This window comes from Rana temporaria, chromosome 13, assembly GCF_905171775.1.
Source record: "Rana temporaria chromosome 13, aRanTem1.1, whole genome shotgun sequence".
In the NCBI taxonomy this organism is placed as follows: Eukaryota; Metazoa; Chordata; class Amphibia; order Anura; family Ranidae; genus Rana; species Rana temporaria.
The window spans coordinates 50092739-50111792 of NC_053501.1; the positions used below are offsets into that span (position 1 = coordinate 50092739).

General features: G+C 41.4%; 1 protein-coding gene across 3 annotated transcripts in view; it reads left to right on the forward strand.

The window, feature by feature from the left end:
* PSEN1 (presenilin 1) overlaps positions 1-19054 on the forward strand; it is an 83667-nt gene that overhangs the window by 10929 nt on the left and 53684 nt on the right. The window contains exons 2-4 of one of the 3 annotated variants that reach the window (XM_040332760.1): positions 2054-2170; positions 3196-3313; positions 18064-18296. In XM_040332760.1, the coding sequence (XP_040188694.1) occupies positions 3230-3313; positions 18064-18296 (317 nt within the window). In that variant the 5' untranslated portion in view covers positions 2054-2170; positions 3196-3229. Of the gene's footprint in view, positions 1-2053; positions 2171-3195; positions 3314-11341; positions 11445-18063; positions 18297-19054 lie in introns of those variants that run through there. The other 2 variants (XM_040332761.1, XM_040332762.1) reach the window with 2 other exon arrangements.

Consider the following 19054-nt stretch of genomic DNA (forward strand, 5'->3'; position numbering starts at 1 on the left):
ATTGTGAAATAAATGTTGGCGCTGACATTTTTTGAAATAACGAACATTATACTTACCTGCTCTGTGCAGTGGTTTTGCACAGAGCAGCACCAATCCTCCTCTTCTGGGGTGGCTGGGCTTTGTAGTTGAAACGCATGTTTCTAAAGGTCTGTACACACGATCGGATTATTTGACAACAATTATCCGACGGACCTCTTTTTGTGGACAATTTGACTGTGTGTAAGCTCCATCGGACAACGTTTTTTTTTTTTTCTGCTTTTTTATCGGACAAATGTTCGCTGTGAGAACACAAACTTTCCAAGAAACAAATGTCCTACGTCGGCTAATCCGATCGTGTGTGTACACAAGTCCATTGGACTAAAGTCCAAAGTACAAACACGCATGCTCTGAACCAATGCTAAATATCTGACAACAATAGCAGAAGTTGCCCAAAGGGTGGCGGTAAAGAGCAGAAAAACCACATAGTATGTCTATTACGTCACTACGTTCGTGTTTGTTGGCTGAAAGTCCTGCCGTGTGTATGCATACGAAGTTCACGGCCAACGCCCATTCGGTGCAAAATCCACGGAAAAATCAGTTGGAAGTCCAATCGTGTGTATGAGAAGACATCTCTGCGAATCCCCATTTACTTCAGTGGTTGGGTGTAGATGACTGTTCTGAGCTCTTCGTTGCCTTTCTTTGAGTGAAGCATGACCTATTGAGATGCATTTGCATGGTAGGCAAAGCAGGTCAAACGCAGCCTTTGGCGCGTTTTGTTTTAAAACGCATGTGTTTAATCCAGGGTTTGACAAATTTGCTTGGAATCTAGGAGCCAGCTAAAAAAGTTAGGAGCCAGAAAACGCGCCACCGTCCCGACGAGCTTGCGCGCGCAGGAGCGAACACATAAGTGAGCAGCGCCCGCATATGTAAACGGTGTTTAAACCACACATGTGAGGTATCGCCGCGATTGGTAGAGCGAGAGCAATAATTCTAGCTCTAGACCTCCTCTGTAACTCAAAACATGCAACCTGTAGAATTTTTTTTAAACGTTGCCTATGAAGATTTTAAAGGGTAAAAGTTTGTCGAGCGGACGCAATTTTAAAGCGTGACATGTTGGGTATGAATTTACTCGGCGTAACATTATCTTTCATAATTTGTCGAGCCCTGGTTTTAATCAGTGCTGTGGTCACTTCCAAAAGGCAACATCCAACGATGCCTGTCTATAGGAGACCCTGCTTTTAGCCTAGCTGACCCTGTTACAGGATGTTGTGTAAGGAAACGGGCATGCCTCCTCTTGTCTTTTTTGATTAGCCCAGACTTGCTAATAATCCAAGTTCCAAATGCTTGTATTCCGTGTACATCCACAGCTTTCTTTGCCGGTGTCTTGAAATATTGTGCTGTCAACAGGTTGAAGAAATACTATGTTTAAAGTTATTGCTCTGCTTAAAAGCCATACAAATAGTTTACTTTGCATGCCTAATCTTGTATGCGCATTGCAGTGTTACATGAATATAAGTCCACTCTCTTATGTTCAGTATACACTTCTGCACCTGTGTTTTGGTTAAACCATTTGTTGGTTAAATCCAATGTCTGGACATTAAAGGATGTGTGGTGCTGTTCATAATAGGTCTTGCCTACAATACCCTCTGCCAGAAATCGTCAGAGGTTTACCACCACAGGTGCACTGCTACCTGAAAGCCTGACGGACAGGCTTTTCATTAAAATAGTCTGTGGCACACATGGGAGGGCAAGACCCTGAATATTACAGGTAGAAGCTGTGTAGTGGGGCAGGCCATACAGTAAAGATCCCTGCCTTCTGGATTGTTATCAGGACAAGCTTGCACTCCATGCTCTGGGACACAGGAATATGCTGTCACCCTTACTTTGAGCAATGCCAAAAACTATTTTAACAGGTCGCAAGGTTTTTGTATATAATGCCTGTTTTGAATGTTCTGTTGAAAGGGAGGGGTGTCTGAAAAGTGTGACTGATAGTCTGGCTCATATTTATCTTTTAATATCACATTGAAGCCCATAAAGTAAATTTCCATGTCTTCTTTTTTTTTTTTGTCTCCAGCAGTGGCAGTTCTACGCTGATCAGCACACGAGTTGTGGGTTACTGCTATGATGAGTAGTTCAAAGTAACAAGCTAAGCAATCATTTATGTAGATGACCACAGAATTCTGCTGTACAGGTATGTAAGTAAAATTTGGTTAATTAAAACACTTTGTATTGAGGACTGTTTGGGTGTATATTCACAGTTGTGCATTGTGGTAATGTGAACAATTTCACATTACGATTGCAGTTTAAGAATAACAAAACGGGACTTTAGTATTTAACTAAAGAAACACAAAAAAAAAACAGTTTTTGTACTTTTTTTTTTTTTTTTTTTACAGAGCAGCCTAGATCCTCCTTTTTGGGTCCCTATGGGGGCACCTGAGCCTAGCCGCAGCTCCTTGTGTCCATTCAGACATGGAGCCTCGGCCCGACCCTGCCCCCTTTCTCTCCTCATTGGCTCATTGACGGCAGTGGGAGCCAATGGCACATCACTGCTGTCTCAGCCAATGAGTCTCTCGTGCAACATCGCACGATTGAGATGGACCTCAGGTAAGTATTAGGGGGTGCTGAGGGGAGCTGCTGCATACAGAAGGCTTTTTATCTCGATGCATAGAATGCATTAAGATAAAAACCTGCCTTTACAGCCACTTTAATTTTGAATGTCACACCAATGCACTATTCCGGTATCAGAAAATGTACCCACAATGCAGCTCAACACGACACATGCTGTGAGCATTTTAATATCATACTTGTACAAGTTTTTGGTAGTGTCTGGTGAACTGAATAGCCTATTGGCATACTCGCAGTATTACTTTCCCCTTAGTTTCATCCCTTTGCACTAAATAAATTGAGACTTATGTATTTGTAATGGAAATAAATGTTGTCCATTTATTTTAATGATCTTGCATTCACCACCCAATGCCTTTAGTTCTGGTCCCATTCAGGGCACACCTATCACAGTAGTATTCTGGGTGCTCACTAAATTGAGTGCAGAATGGATGGTGTACTCATAGGATTTTATAAGGAGAATGTTTTATTGGGAAGCTTAGTTCTGTGACTGCTTCAGTGGTCTGTGCACCTGAACTACCGCCCCCCCCCCCAAAAAAAAAAAAACAGCAAGTATATTTATGGGCTTTTTTTTTTTTTTTTTTTTCCTTACAGATTTTACTATAGAAGAAAATTTCAACGTGTCTGAATGACTGAATTGTCAGCATCTTTAACTCAGGTCCAGCAAGGACAAGTACAAGAAGACTTTGTTGAAAGCCACGCTTCAAACATGGTATGTAGTCCGAAAGCAGGTACATATTCACTTTAGTAACATTGATACTTCAAAAGGACAGAGAGTGAAGAGATGTATTCTCGTTGAGACACAACAAAAACAGATCTTTCCCACTCTGTCAAAAACAAGCAAACAAAAGTGACCTAAAATGCTCATTTGCACCTTTTATTTAGGCCACACTTTTAAAGGTGGAAGTCCAGAAAAAAGGCCATTATAAATGTTTTTTTGATAACATGCTGCATTCACCTTATCGATTTCGACCAAATTTTCCTCTACCTTTGTAGCTCACACATCCCCAAAACATCAGCAATCCATCTCCGTGTTTCACAGTAAGAATGGTGTACCTTTCATCAAAGGCCTTGTTCACTCTTCTCCAAATGTAGCGTTTATGGTTGTGGCCAAAAAGCGAAATTTTGGTCTCCTCACTCCAAATGACTTTGTGCCAGAAGGTTTGAGGCTTGTCTCTGTGCTGTTTGGCATACTGTAAGTAGGACCAAAACAACAAATTGATCGACATCTAATCAATTATGAAATATATTACCGTTTTCATAATCAATTTATCGGCCAGTAACATAATGGGGTTAAAAAAAAAATTGTCCATTTCTAGTACAAAAAGAGCAAATAATCGCTACTGTTTATATTATATTAATACAAAAAATCTTTGTACATTCGCTGAATGAAAGGAATCTTTGAGATTTTCACATGCTTTTAACATTCAGTTTTAAAATCAATCTAATTTCTGAACGAAAACCACATACACGGTCTGAAAACTCATTTGACAAAGAGGTTTTCTATTCTTTCTAAACTTTCCTGTCACTGTGGTTGAAAACAAACATTGATTTGACCCCACTGACGATTAGAAAATCAAACCAACGTTCTTAAAATTATATATTATTATTTATTTATTTTTTTACGAAAGACATTGTATGGCTAGCATATAATGTATTACAATTCTGTTTCTTTTATAATTTTTTTTTATTTTAAATAAAATTTGATCTGAGTCTATTTACCAGATCCAACCTCTAATAGTATACTGTATACATTAGATCTCTTCTGTCAGTTATTATCAGAGTGGATTAGAGATTTCTCTCTTTTACCATATAGTTATTTATATTTACCACTTCATCTGGATATTAAAGAATAAGTGTGTGTGTGTGTGTGTGTGTGTGTGTGTGTGTGTGTGTGTGTTTGTGTTTTTTTTTCTTTTACATATTATATAAATTATGCACCACGCTTTTTTTTTTTTTTTTTTTTTTTTTTAAGGTTATTGTTTTGAATAGTCGATTAATCGGCCATCTGAGTAACTTGTATAGCGCTGCAAATGCGAACTAAATCGCCTCAAGGCGCTTATTTCCATCCAGTGTTGTCCTGATCCTTCAGAAGAGGTGCAAAATCTGGTATTTAGGTAGTCCTATGTAGAGGGAGTTTGCGTAGTCTAGTCGGGAATTGACGATCGTTACAACTACTACTGCTGTTTCCTCTTCTGGTATGAAGTGGATGAGTCTACGCAGCAGTCGGTGGAGATGGTGAGATCCACTCACTACTGATCCTATTTGTGCATCCATCGACATCTCATAGTCAAAGATGACTCTGACTTTTGGCTTTGGTGCTCGAGGTAATGGTCTGTCCAAGGATGGTGGGTGGTGTCCATGAAGTCTTGGCTTTTTTCTTTCGGTTTGCGTAGAGGAGGAAAAGCTCTGTTTGGATCCATTGAGTTTGAGGGAGCTCTGTCATCCAATCATCGATCAATGTGAGGCGAAAGTAGAGTTGAGTGTCGTCAGCGTATGAGTGGTAGCACAGGTCCTGTTTGCTGATAATTTTGAGGAGTGGGCGGAGGTAGATATTGAAGAGCATGGGTGACAGGGGTGATCCTTGAGGCACTCTGCAAGAAATTGTGAGTTTCAGAGGTGAAGGCTCCTAGTTTCACTGTCTGAGAGAGATTTTCTAGGAAGGATGTGAACCAAGGTAGATCTGCGTATGTGGTCTACAGTGTCGAATGCTGCACTGAGATCCAGCAGCACCAGGAGACATGATTTTCCATCATCTGCTGCTCCGAGGGCGTCATCCCATATTTTAAGAAGTGCTGTTTCTGTGCCATGGCCTGGGCAGAAGTCTGATTGTACCACTACAAGAGTTTGTGGGTGTCCAAATGAAGTTGTAGCGGTTGTACTACTGCTTTCTTCATGATCTTGGAGAAGGTGTTAAGACTTGTTACCGGTCTGCGGTAGTTTGGGTCTTTGGGGTCGAGGTTGGGTTTCTTTAGGAGGGGCTTGGTTATGCCTTGCTTGAGGGAGATCGGAACAATACCATCTTTGAACGATTGGTTTACGAGATGTGTTATGGTGGGTGCAAGGATGACTGTACATTCTTTCAGGAGTTTTGTAGAAATTATGTCATTTGGTGATGTGCTGTCTCGGAGGCTTCTGATGATGTTTTTGGTGGTGTCTGGTGATCGGGACCAGTGGAAATGTTGTCAATTGTATAATGTTTGTATTGATTTCCTCTTCTTGCTTTGGCTGAGTGAGGTTGGTTGTTTTTTTCTGTTGAATTATTTCACAAATGTTTTTCGATTTTGTCGATTAAAGAAAATCTGACTCATTACAGAATTCTTGAGTTTTGTTGGAGGCTCTACGCAGGTGGGGTTCATAGTCTGAGCGACTAGTTTGAAAAGTTCACAAGGTCGGTTTATGGCTTTTGAGAATTTTTTTTTTTTGCTTTGAATATTGCTTTGTGGTAATTATTAGTGAGTGCTTTGTAGTTTGTGGTTTTCCTTTTGTTGGATTTCTTCAGGCTCCTTCAGCTCCGTCGGGGTTCTTGCTTTAGTAAAGTAAATGTGTAAAGTGTGAATGAATGGGCCCGAATTTGTTTTTGCAGATGATAGCTCTACGTTTCGGAGCGTCTGTATCTGCTGTTTATAGTAATACTTCGTTAAAGGAGTTGAGTGTTTGTTTCGTTAATTGGTTTTGATTTAGCATTCCTATGTTTTTTGATAGTGTAGTTTTGAAGAGTTCCGAGTGTAGTTTCTTCTGAGCTCTTGTCCAGTGTGTTATTGAGTGTTTTGATTTTTGGGAGATGGTGTTTGGTTGTGATTTTAAATTTTAATAGCGTGGTGATCTGTCCAGGGTGTTGATGACCATATTTTGTTTGAAGATGAGATCAAGAATGTGACCTGAACAATGCGTGGGGGCATTTATCGGTTGCTGCAGACCTAGTTCTTCCAGTTGGTTGATGCAGGAGGTGGTAATGGGGTCCTGGGTGGAGTTAGCCCAGAGGTTGAAATCCCAGAGTAACAACAAGTTTTTGGTAACTAATCTAATTATGAAAATAATCTTTTAGTTGCAGCCCTAATTGTAAGCGGGATACTTTGTGGCAATTGCATCATAATGGCGACTCGATCATGCAGCCCATCTTTCTTCAAGTACAGAATCCTGTGTTTCACCTGAAGTTTATTTGTGGGTTTTTCTTTGCATCCTATACAATTTTCCTGGCAGTTGTGGCTGACATTTTAGTTGGTCTACCTGACCGTGGTTTGGTTTCAACAGAACTCCTCATTTTCCACTTCTTGATTAGAAGAACACTGCTGATTGGCATTCTTAATTCCTTGGATATCTTTTTATATCCCCTTTTTGTTTTATACAGTTCAACTACCTTTTTCAGCTGATCCTTTGACAATTTTGCTTTCGCCATGACTCAGAATCCAGAAATGTCAGTGCAGCACTGGATGAAAGATGCAAGGGTCGGTCAGGAGTCCAGAAACTCATTGACTTTTTACACGCATGCGTGCGCGCGCACACACTACAAGCAGAGTTACCATTTAATAGCCATTCAAACCCCTTTGTGTTAACTTGTGTGCATGTAATCGGGCCAATCACCAGGGTATGTAAACTTTTGATCAGGGTCATTTGGGTAGTTTCAGTTGCCATTATGATTTAAAGAGTAAACACAGTTGATTGATAAATGGCTTCGGCCAAATGTTAACCATGAGTAAAAGATGTTGTTTTTGTGTTATTCATATCTTTTTATGTGACAACACTAAAGAAATTACACTTTGCTACAATGTAAAGTAGTGGGTGTACCGCTTGTATAACAGTGTCAATTTTCTGTCCCCTCAAAATAACTCCACACAGCCATTAATGTCTAAACCACTGGCAATAAAAGCAAGTGTCAATATTTTGTAGCCACCATTATTTTTCCGCACTGCCTTAACCCTCTTGGGCATGGAGTTCACCAGAGCCTCGCAGGTTGCCACTGGAGTCCTCTTCCACCACTCCATGATGGCATCATGGAGCTGGTGGCTGTTGGAGACCTTGCGCTCCTCCACCTTCTATTTTGAGGCTGCCCCACAGATGCTCAATAGGGTTTAGGTCTGGAGACATTCTTGACCAGTCAATCACCTTTACCCTCGGCTTCTTTAGCAAGGCAGTAATCATCTTGGAGGTGTGTTTGGGGTCGTTATGTTGGAATACTGCCCAGCAGCCCAGTCGCTAAAGGGTGGGGATCATGCTCTGCTTCAGTATGCCACAGAACATGTTGGCATTCATGGTTAAAGGTGGAAAAAATCTGCGCTAAAATCGCTTATTTAATCAATATAATGTGAAAATCTCCATGCGATGAATTAAGTATAATAAAATAAATTTGTTGTGACAAAATGAATATAAAAATCAAATCGCACTGGTGAAACCAAACTAGTAGTGCTGCAACGAAAAAACCTTAAGTCAGTTAATACAAATATAAAAACAGTTGCGCTACCACACAAATATTAAATGAGTCCACAAAACTAATTGGTGAATAAGATTAGGTGAAAATTAGTAAAAATTTATATTGTGAACCATTAGTGATAAATCAAAAGTCCACAAATAAACGTGCATATGCCAACCGCATAGATCATGTTGATCAGGTGAAAATTCAATTCAGTCAAACACCGGTTCCAATGTCCGTATATGCTGGCAACAGTCAATACAGAGAAAAAACAGCTTGACTGTAGATTAATCAAGGTGTTTCGTTCATCAGAATATAAAGGTGATCACCACCGCTTACCAGCTAGATGGATCTCACGGTATAGAGATCATATAAGCATATCGAGAGACACTCAACCGACCACAGGTGACCATCTAGGAATTTTTTCAGGTGTTAAGGAAACTCCGCTCGTGCTGTGTTGGGCTCCAACTTATCCCTCCAGTCTTAAAGCAAATAGATATTCAATTGCACTCTCTAGGTCCAGTTTTGGTTTTAAATAGAGAAGAAAAAGCTTCATGGTGCAGCAATCATTGAAAAAAGGGGTTTTATTTATAAAACACATATATATGTTGCTGTGAACCAGGAAAAGTTTTAATAACACAGCTGTGGCATACAACGAGACCGGCTCGTGCGTGGTGACGTATTTAGTAGTGACTGACGCGTTTCCCCATACAAGGATTCTACTGAGAAAGGAGATCGTATCGGAGCATCACTCATCTTGCTACTTATATAGCAAGAAATGGCACGGGAACAGTGGAGATACACCGGAAACAAATCCGAGAACAGGCTTGCATGTGTCACCAGCGCGGTCTATACAAAAAAGTTGCTGAGAGAGCTCCAGATGCAGAACTCGACACATAGAAGCATTCCTGGCATCTCACAGAGATCGTGACGGCAAACATTAATGCATATTGAAATACATATATAATACATTTGCAAAAATATGCTGTATAAATACATATGATGCATATAAGAAAAATCTAAAATTGGTGAATAACCATATTAACTGGAATCCACATACCAATACATAAAATAAAATAAAAACATTCTTTCAAAAATCACACACTCAATCCTTATTCCCCCCAATAAATGTAAACATTTTTTAAAAAAAATTATTAAAATTAAAGAAGAATTATTCCACTTAATCTCATTAGGAAGGGAAAGGTGGTTTCTCAGCAAATTGTCCATACTGGTCATCCCGCAAATATAGTCAGAGTTGTATCAAAAATTTGTAATTAATGGAACATCATAGAAATTTTGCAGAAAAAAAAATGCTTTCATGGTTCCCTCAATGAACTGTAGCTCCCCAGTGTCTGCAGCACTCATGCAGCCCCAGACAATGACACTCCTACATCCATGCTTGACTGTAGGCAAGACACACTTAGATTCCTGCTCGTTTTGTCTAGGGGAATCGGCTAGTTGTTTTAAAATATGAGCAGTACTTACCCGTTTTCGAGATTGAAGCATCTTCAACGTAGCCGAAAGAAGCCGAACGTTCGGCTTCTTTCGGAAAATCGTGACGCGATGGATGTGACCGTCGGAAGCCTCTCGGAAGACTGTCAATCAAGAAGGAACGCCCAGTCCTGCAGCCCATACCCGGAAGCGGCGGAGAAGATGCATCTCGTAAACGGTAAGTACAGGTCATATTTTAAAACAATTTGCCGATTCCCCTAGACAAAACGAGCATTCATCTAAGGGGGAAATGTGTTCTCTATGGGTGAACCTCCGCTTTAATTTGGAGGTTGAGAGGGACTTGAAAAGTTGGAAGTCCTTGAGAAGGTTGGGGATCGTGGTGATCGGGTCTGAAAGGAACATTAAGAACTCATCCGCGTAAGCGGCTATTTTACACTGTTTCCCCAGAACCTCAACACCTTTGATAGCAGGGTTTGCACGCAACCTACGGAGGAGGGGTTCCATCGTAAGAATGAAAATGAGGGGGGATAAGGGGCAACCCTGACGTGAACCATTTGGTTATGGAGAAGACACCTGACAGTCTGCCGTTGACTCTAATCCTTGCAGTAGGGATAGAGTATAGCGTTAGTATCATTTGAATAAGATGGATCTCGGTAGACCCACTTTGTGTAGGACCGCCGACATGTAATCCCAGGCCACTCTATCAAATGCCTTCTCGGCATCTAATGACAGGAGGAACCCTGCACTCGTGGATGAAGTCAACCAATGGTGCACGTTGAGAGCTTTGATGGTGTTGTCCCTGGCTTCTCTTCCAGGGACAAAACCCACCTGCTCGGTCGAGATGAGTTTGGGGAGCAATGGGAGCAGGCGGTTACCTAGTATTTTGGCGTAGAGTTTTATGTCTACGTTGAGCAACGATATCGGGCGATAATTAGAGACAATCGTGGCGTCTTTGCCCGGTTTGGGGATTAGGGAGATGTGGGCTTCTAGCAGGTCCCTGGTGTGGGAAGAGGAGTCGGGTAGGGCATTGTATGCTGCAAGGATTTTCGGGAGTAGCAGATTGGCAAAGGTCTTGTAGTAACTAACCGGTAGGCCCTCTGACCCTGGGCTTTTCCCTGGCTTGAGTTTTACCCATATAGTTAAACATGGCACACATTGGGTTCCATTTTATAAAGCCAGCTTACTGTGGCCAAGAGAGGACATCGGAGGAGGAGAGTCGGGTAACTTCAAGTCTTGTGACTGGTCTCCTCTAATCGTTGTACTTTTATAGGCCTCACACCTCGTTCGTCTGTTTATGATGAAGTCATGAAATTTAGGTGTAATGTGGAGTGCAAATGGGGTCCTGCAAATAATCGTAGCTGCTCTACACTCACTTAATGACCATATTCTACTAAATGCCCCTAATATGCTTTTTACCTTTTAAACTTTTCATACAGGGACTCAATGATTCCCACAAGATTGTTGAAAAATAGCAAACTATTTTAGGAGCACGAGATGTTAAGTTATACCTGTATAGTATAAAGTATGCCAGTTAGGAGTTGTGACTCCTCTTAGGCTGGATTCACGCCAGAGACAGTCAGGCGTCAATTTTTCAGAGCTAAGTCAGCAGTGGCAGCCTCCCTGTATTTCTTTCCAAACAAGTTTCCATTAAAAAGATCTCTTGTGTACGACTGACTTGTGGGTTTTTGTGCATCCGTTTTATACAGGTCTAGTCCTATATATTTTGCTTAGATTTATATAGTCCCATGGTTAACTTTACATTTTCAAATATATACTGGTATATGCAGATCTTTTGTCTGAGTGAACTTCTCTTTTCAGAGAAACATGTTTAGGGTTAATACTTAACCAGAGTCATTTCCCGGTGTGGTCTGTTATCATACTGGGCGTTTTTCATTGGAGCCAAGGTACTGCTTACTCATAGGCCACATGAGAAGATATGTCGGAAGACGAGGAATCCATTCCACTGCTGGTACTGCAGTCTGTGAGTATTCTGGGAGAAAGGCCCAATTGACCCTTTGAACTTTTACTGGTAGTTTTATCCTGTAAGGGCGGATTCTTCATTCTCGTATTAGGATTATGAATCTAGATGAGGAAGTGAAGTCAGGCACGTCATTTTAAAGAGTGTAAGCTCTGTTTTTGACCATCCTGAAACCTGTTTTTGCCAGTGCAAGTGGTACAGGCGTCTGTTGCTGTCTACAGTGGGTACTGAAAAGGCAAAATAAACTGGAATATAGTTTTCTATAAATCTCTATTATACATTTCAATTTTTTTTAAATACAAATGCAGTATGTTTTAAGTAGCATGTACCTTCGATCTCTCCCTTCCTGTTCGAAGGTGGCTTTGTTCATTCTCAATGCCTGCTTGTGTATGTGAACTTGGCCACCCTTTCATACTCTCCCCCCGAGATGGACTACAAATCTATGTGCATACATATTGAGATCTATGGGAATTTTGGCGCAGCGTGTGCCCAGAAATAACGGCACTGCTTGCGCTATACCAGTAGCTGTCCATCTGTGGACAATCAAGAGCGAGCACAAGAAAGTAGCCTGAAATCAACAGTAATACTTTGGGGGGGGGGGGGGGGAGAGCCAGAGTGTACTGGATATTTTAGAATCCTTTGATGTTTAATTTTTTTTAGATTAAACGGCCTTAAAAAAAGCAAAGCACTCTGCTGCTACCTGTTAGCCAGTCACGTGAATAATTCATAATTTCTTGACTGTCCACTGTAAAAAAAAAATATTTTACCTGCTGCCATCTGCAGTCTGTTGTATTATACAAGTGCCCTTTAGGCTGATGCCAGACATTTTGTTCCCCTTACTTTTTGCCCTGTGGAAAGCATGTCATAGAGACAGGAAGTGATGGGGAATGTCTCCAGTGGCTACACTTTTTTGTTGGGGAAAGGTTTAGAACTTCAATAATTTTTTTTTTTTTTTTTTAACTGTTGTCTTAGGCTAGAGCTACATTGGCAATTTTGACATCTTGCTACTAAAACCATTTAATCATTTGCTGATGGTCACAGAACAGGCTAAAGCTACACAGGAGATTTTTTTTGTAGCTCCATCCTGCTACTAAATTTCCATATGTGCTAGCTGAAGACTGATAAACCAATGGCTCACTACAGAGCAGGGTACACAATGTGTGATTGGTTGCTACAAAGTGCTACGGCATGCTTCTTGTGTAGCCTGCACAATAGGGAGCCATGTGTTCCACTTGTTTAGTGGTCGCTTGCTTACCTAGCAGTTCACTAGAACATTTAGTTGCATGGTTTAGCTACTTCAAGAGACTGCCAGAAAATCGTTAAAGATTAAAATCACTATTCCGTCCATCCATCCCCTGTTCCTTGCTGCCATTTCTTGTCCAGTCATCAAAGTGACAGAGTGAGGGGAAATCTCCTCAATGGAGTCAGAAACTTCCTATTTTGCCAGAAGCTACAAGTGCGTCTCTATTCTAAACAAAATAAAACAATAATTTGGGCTTGAGAGCAGACATTGAGATTTTTTGTACAGTGGAACCTTGGTTTACAAGCAACTTTTTATTTATTTTTTATTCTGACTGTTTGCACTGAGTGTCTCACAACACAAGCAGAATTCAAGCGAATGGGTCATGCAGTACCGCATTTGGCCAGAGGTGCGGGGGCACCGTGGCCAGGCAGAGCCGCGTGGAAATACTCACTCAGAAAAACTCAGTTCCCAAGCTTTTCCGAGTTCAGCCGCGCTGTCTCCGAGCCTTTTAGAGTATTTCCAACGCTCTCCGGCACACATTTTTTTTTTTTTTTCGTGTTTTTGTATAACCCTGTTACAATAGGTCTCATGAATAAAAATGTCCTAAGGATGTCATTTGATGCATCTTTAACCACTTCCATACCACAGTATGTCATATGATGTCCTGGACATCAGTGGGGGATATCTGATTGATGGCTGCAGCTACAGGCATTATTCAGATATCACTGTTTTCAGGTGGCGATTCCGCCGCTTGATCGTTCTTCTAGGCGGCAGGAGGGGACATCCCCCTTCCCGCCGCCATCTGGTTCTTCTCCAGGCTCTCCCGTGCCATCCGAGGCTCAGAGAACAAATCGGCCGCCGCTGGATGAAAAGCATAGAGATTTCCGGTCATCTCTGACGGTCGGAGGCCCTGTCACGCAAGTAAACAAAGCCGCAGTCGCGGCTGAAAGCATGAGATCGTGATTTTTTTTCTTTTTTTTTCTTTCTTTCACGGTCTCCTGCTTCCCAGCCTGGAGGAGAGATGTGGGGGCTTGTTGACACCACATCTCTCAATAAAGAGTACCTGTCACACACTATTCCTCTTACAGGGATGTTTACATTACTTGTAATAGGAATAAAAGTGATTATTTATATATATATATATATAATATATATATATATATATATATATATATATATATATATATATATATATATATATATATATTTCAATTTAAAACGCCCCTGTCCCCAGTAGCTCGCAGTCAGAATCGAACGCGCACGTAAGTCCTGCCCGCATAAGCAAACGCCATTCAAACCACATATGTGCGGTATCGCCACGTACGTTGGCGATAATTCTAGCACTAGACAACCTCTGTAAGTAAACTGGTAACCTGTAAAAAAAAAAACGTTGCCTATGGAGATTTTTAAGTACCGAAGTTTGTTTAAATTATTTGTATTTTTCACATAAAAACTTTTTTACATACGTTATTTTACAAACAACATTTATGAAATGACAAAACTTCTAAAATTCACATAAATACATTCATAACATACAATACATGTATAGGTACATAGCAGGATCCAGCCTTCGAAGCATGCGCTTAGAGTAGTTCTATCTATACCATAGCGCATTCTCTTTATCTTCCAAGACCTCTCGGGAACAGAGGGATCAGAAATCAAAAAAAGGCAGATCCCGGGCAGCCCAACCAACCCCCTCCCCGCCCCCAAAAAATCCTTTCTTTTTCCTTTCCCTTTGTGTCTAAGCATATTTTAACCCCACCCACCTATAATTACCCCACTTTATGTGCATATATATATATATATTCTTTACTTTCAAGAGGGGAGATCTTGTATCCCCTCATCCCCATTTTACCCCTTCAAATTGTGTGAATTTCTTTTGTAAAAAAAAAAAAAAAAAGTGGGAGTGAAAAGAGAAAAGAGAGGGAGTGAAAAGAGAGGAGAGCATATCCGGGAGCGCATTTTTACGCATATCCACACATGGTCACCCCATGTACCGAAGTTTGGCGCCATTCCATGAGTGTGCGCAATTTTAAAGCGTGACAAGTTGGGTATCTATTCGGCGTAACATCTTTTATATTGTACTAAAAAAATGGGCTAACTTTACTGTGTTGTGTTTTTTTTTTTTTTTTTATCGTGAAACCTTCAATTTTTTTTTCCCCAAAAAAAGGCGTTTGAAAAATTATTGCGCAAATTCCGTGCAATATAAAAAGTTTCAATGACCGCCATTTTGTTCCCTAGGGTGTCTGCTAAAAAAATATATATAATCTTTGGGGGTTCTGAGTAATTTTCTAGCAAAAAAATTATGATTTTTACATGAAGGAGCAAAGTGCCAGAATAGGCGCGGTATGGAAGTGGTTAAAGGGGTTGTAAAGGTTAGTTTTATTTTCAAAATGGGTTCCTTTTAAGCTAGTGCATTGTTGGTTCACTTACCTTTTCTTTCAATTTCCCTTCTAAATTTTTTTTTTGTCTGAATTTCTCCCTTCCTGTTTCTCCTCAGTAAGCTTGCCACCATCATCCGAGCGGGGGTTAGTCAGCCAGAACAGCTTACTGAGGAGGAACAGGAAGTGAGAAATTCTGACAAAGAAAACAAAGGAAAAAAAAAACATTTGGAAGGGAAATCGAAGGAAAATAAAAACCGAACCTTTACAAACAAGCCCTTTTAATATTTCAGGTACAGCATGATAAAATAGGAATAACCTCAATGGTTGTTGGAGGAAAGAAGAAATGCTTTTTATTTATTTTTTATTTCTATTTTGTCCTTTAAAACGCGTGTACAGGTTTCTCCTGCCTGACATTATTCTTGATGAAATTTCTGCATTCCAGAATTTATAACACCTTCACAACCTGCACTGTAAGACCCTGTTCTTACTGGCATTAAAAGCAGGAGTTTGAGGCATGGTTTTTAATGCTCCTCAAACTTCTGATAAAGTAGTTTGCAATTAGTATGGACAGCACGCAATGCTGTTTACGTTATCAAACCACAAAGCGCTTGAGTCGCATTGCTGTGCTTCAATAATGAAGCTTCATGTGGACTTTAGAAGAAGTTGAAGCATCTCAATTCCTTCCATTCAAGTCTATGGTAACGCACCATAAACGTGCCAACAGCACGTCTGCGGCAAGTTAAGCCTTGTTCACAAAAGCAAAAAAGGCATTTTGGGTGCATTTTTAACGCATGACAAACTCTATGAACAACTGGCAATGCTATAAGAACGTTTGTTAAGCAGCAGTATTTTGAGAAAGTGTGAACCTTGTGTTTTTTTTGTTTTTTGTTTTTTTTCTCCCTCCTTTTTAAGGATGGCAAGAAATGTGCATTGTATGCAACAAGAAAGGGGAATTAATGTTATAGCCAGCTTCCTGCCTGTCGTTCTTACTGGAATATTGTAGATAAACCACTTCCTGAACTTTAATTCCCGATTAATATTGTCCCGATACCACTTTTTTAGGACCGAGTACAAGTACCGATACTTTTTTTTCAAGTAGTCGCCGATACCGAATACCGATACTTTTTTTAAATGTGTCCCCAAATGCAGCCATGTCCCCCACATATGCAGCCATGTCCCCCCCAGCCATGTCCCTCTAGCCATGTCCCTCACATATGCAGCCATGTCCCTCACATATGCAGCCATGTCCCTCACATATGCAGCCATGTCCCTCTAGCCATGCCATGCCCCTCTAGCCATGCCATGCCCCTCTAGCCATGCCATGCCCCTCTAGCCATGCCATGCCCCTCTAGCCATGCCATGCCCCTCTAGCCATGTCCCCCATACCTTTGCCTCCGCCGCATGGAGAAGAGCACAGCATTCATTTGAATAGCTGTGTTGCCCGCGCGTATAGACACTCCCCCTTGCTCGGGATTGGACAGATCACGATCACCCATCCAATCCCGGGCAAGGGGGAGTGTCTATATACGCGTGGGAACACTACAGCTATTCAAATGAAAGCTGTGATGTTCCCGCACAGCGTTTAACCCATGCGGCGGTGCGATGTGGCGGCGCGATGCGGGGGGGGGGGGGATTGGAGTATTCTTTTTAGTATCAGGGGTATTTGCGCGAGTAAGAGTACTCCCACAAATACTTGGTATCGGTCCCGATACCGATACTGGTATCGGGACAACCCTAGATTCTATGTTTACAATTGGTGTAGTAGTTTATGAAAGTAGTTGGGAAACAAATTGCTACAAACTGTGCTGCCTAACATACAAATCATATTCTTCCTTTGTGGTGTGGCACAATAGTAGGGGGATGCCTGGTTGCTGAGGGGCAGCTCAGACCGGCTCAGATAATACTTCCCTGAGTCACTTGATAAATAACAGTAAAGTGGTTGCAGACATTTTCAGCTTTATTTTTCTAACTTGTCAAGCCTAGTCTTTGTGTGCCAGCATTTCAGGCACTGTAAAGCTCATCGTACCCTAGCAGGTGATGCACAGCAGCTGAAGCCTAACGCAACAGATTTCTTAGATTGACGCTAAAGTTCAATATGCTTACATTTTGTCTTTCCCGATTCCCCCCCCCCCCCCCTCATCAATATGCTAATGAAAAAAGGCTGAACTCAGGTATGATCTGTAATACATATTTACATTGGTTGGAGCCCTCGGCCTTGTTGCATGCAGGGGGCCTCAATGATTGAAGAAAAAAAAATGCAATTCAGTCAGCCTAGTTTACACCATTGCAGTGCTTTCATAAGCATTTTATTTACAAAAACTACAGTGTGTTGCATTTTTTTTCATGCTGGAATGCACCTAAACACACATGAATGCAAGCTATTAAAATAAAATGCTCTCCAATTGCATTATAAATGCATGTAGTAAACATGCATGCAAAACCACACACCAAATGCGAGGACTAGGGTGTAAACAAGAGGAAAAGACTATATCATGCTGCGCATCCTCCAGCCAGAACATGCGATGGGCTCTATCTGACTTGTAGCTTCTAATGTAGACAGTGAGAAGCTCGGTGTTGTAGTGAAATCCAGAGTAAACAATTGCAGTACAAGAGAAGTGCTTTGTACAGCTGTACAAAGCACTTAAGAGGCTGAAGTTTAATTTTGAATTCTGTATTGTGCATAGTGGCATGGCAGATTGATATGACAGGTTACAGGTGCAAAATGTCTGTAGACTGAATCTTTCCAGCTCTCTTCCTCCACCCTCTGTTTTTACGTATTGTTTTTGACTGGGATAGCTACATTGTAGATGCTTTGCAAATAATGTGATGTGTACATGCTAATATGACTTGGTTTAATACTAATGACTATTGTTATTGATTGTGACTTTACCAGAATGAAACCATGCTTATGTTACAAAATATTTTTGCCCTCCTCCCCTTTTTTTGTTTTTATTTCTCCCATTTCAAAAGTTGGTTTTGCTTTACTCTCTTTTAGAATGATGGCCATGAAAGGCGAAATAATGAACGCAGTGAATCTCAAAGCAATGGACAGACCCAAAGCAGCTCCCAACAAGTGCTGGAACAGGATGAGGAAGAAGATGAGGAGCTTACATTAAAATATGGTGCCAAGCATGTCATCATGCTGTTTGTGCCAGTTACCCTCTGCATGGTTGTGGTTGTGGCAACAATTAAGTCTGTCAGCTTTTACACACGGAAGGATGGACAGCTGTGAGTACAGTTTTATGTATAGTTTGTTAATACCTTTTTCAAAATATCCATGTCTGCATTGTTTTAAGTGTGTTTCTCATCGTCCATTGACGGACACAGCTCCTTAAATCTTGACAAGTGGGTTATGTTCCCTGTTTACAGGAGAGGACTAGGCAGAAACATGTTAGATAATTAAATACATGTTACATTAACAGGGTTGAACAGCCCCGCCCAGGGGGCGGTACCTCCAGACATAGCCCTCATCACTGCAGCCTCAGTTTCGTTCTGCCTAGCAAGGAGAAGGACGTATGGCTCCCTTTGTGCCCAGCGCCCTGAGGAGAGATGTTGTTTTACTTTTTTTTTTTTTTTTTTTTTTTAAGAATCTTTTTTCAACTGTCAGCTGAGACAGGCTGGATAATATAGATCCTTGTAGTCTACTCAGTCCGACCAGCAAGTGTGGGCACACCTTTGCAAAGAGGCTGGGTCTGCCACGCATACCCCATGACTCCTGGGGTGGCCGGTGAGCTTTGCTCCGAGGTCCACATATGACTGGGCTGTGGTGTTGTCTCACTCACAGTGGACCGGGCCGACAGCTACCTCCATTGCGGTTGTAGTTCTGTCAGGAATGCGTCAGCGAGTCCTTGCTCGGACGGGTAAGTACAGTCCCTTCTGCTTCGGTGGGTTGGTACGGCTGGGCATTCCTGGGGTTCGGGGGTCCTCTTCTCCTCCCTTCCCCTTTTCCCTTGCTGCATTGCTAACATTGCCGCTGTCGGGGGGGG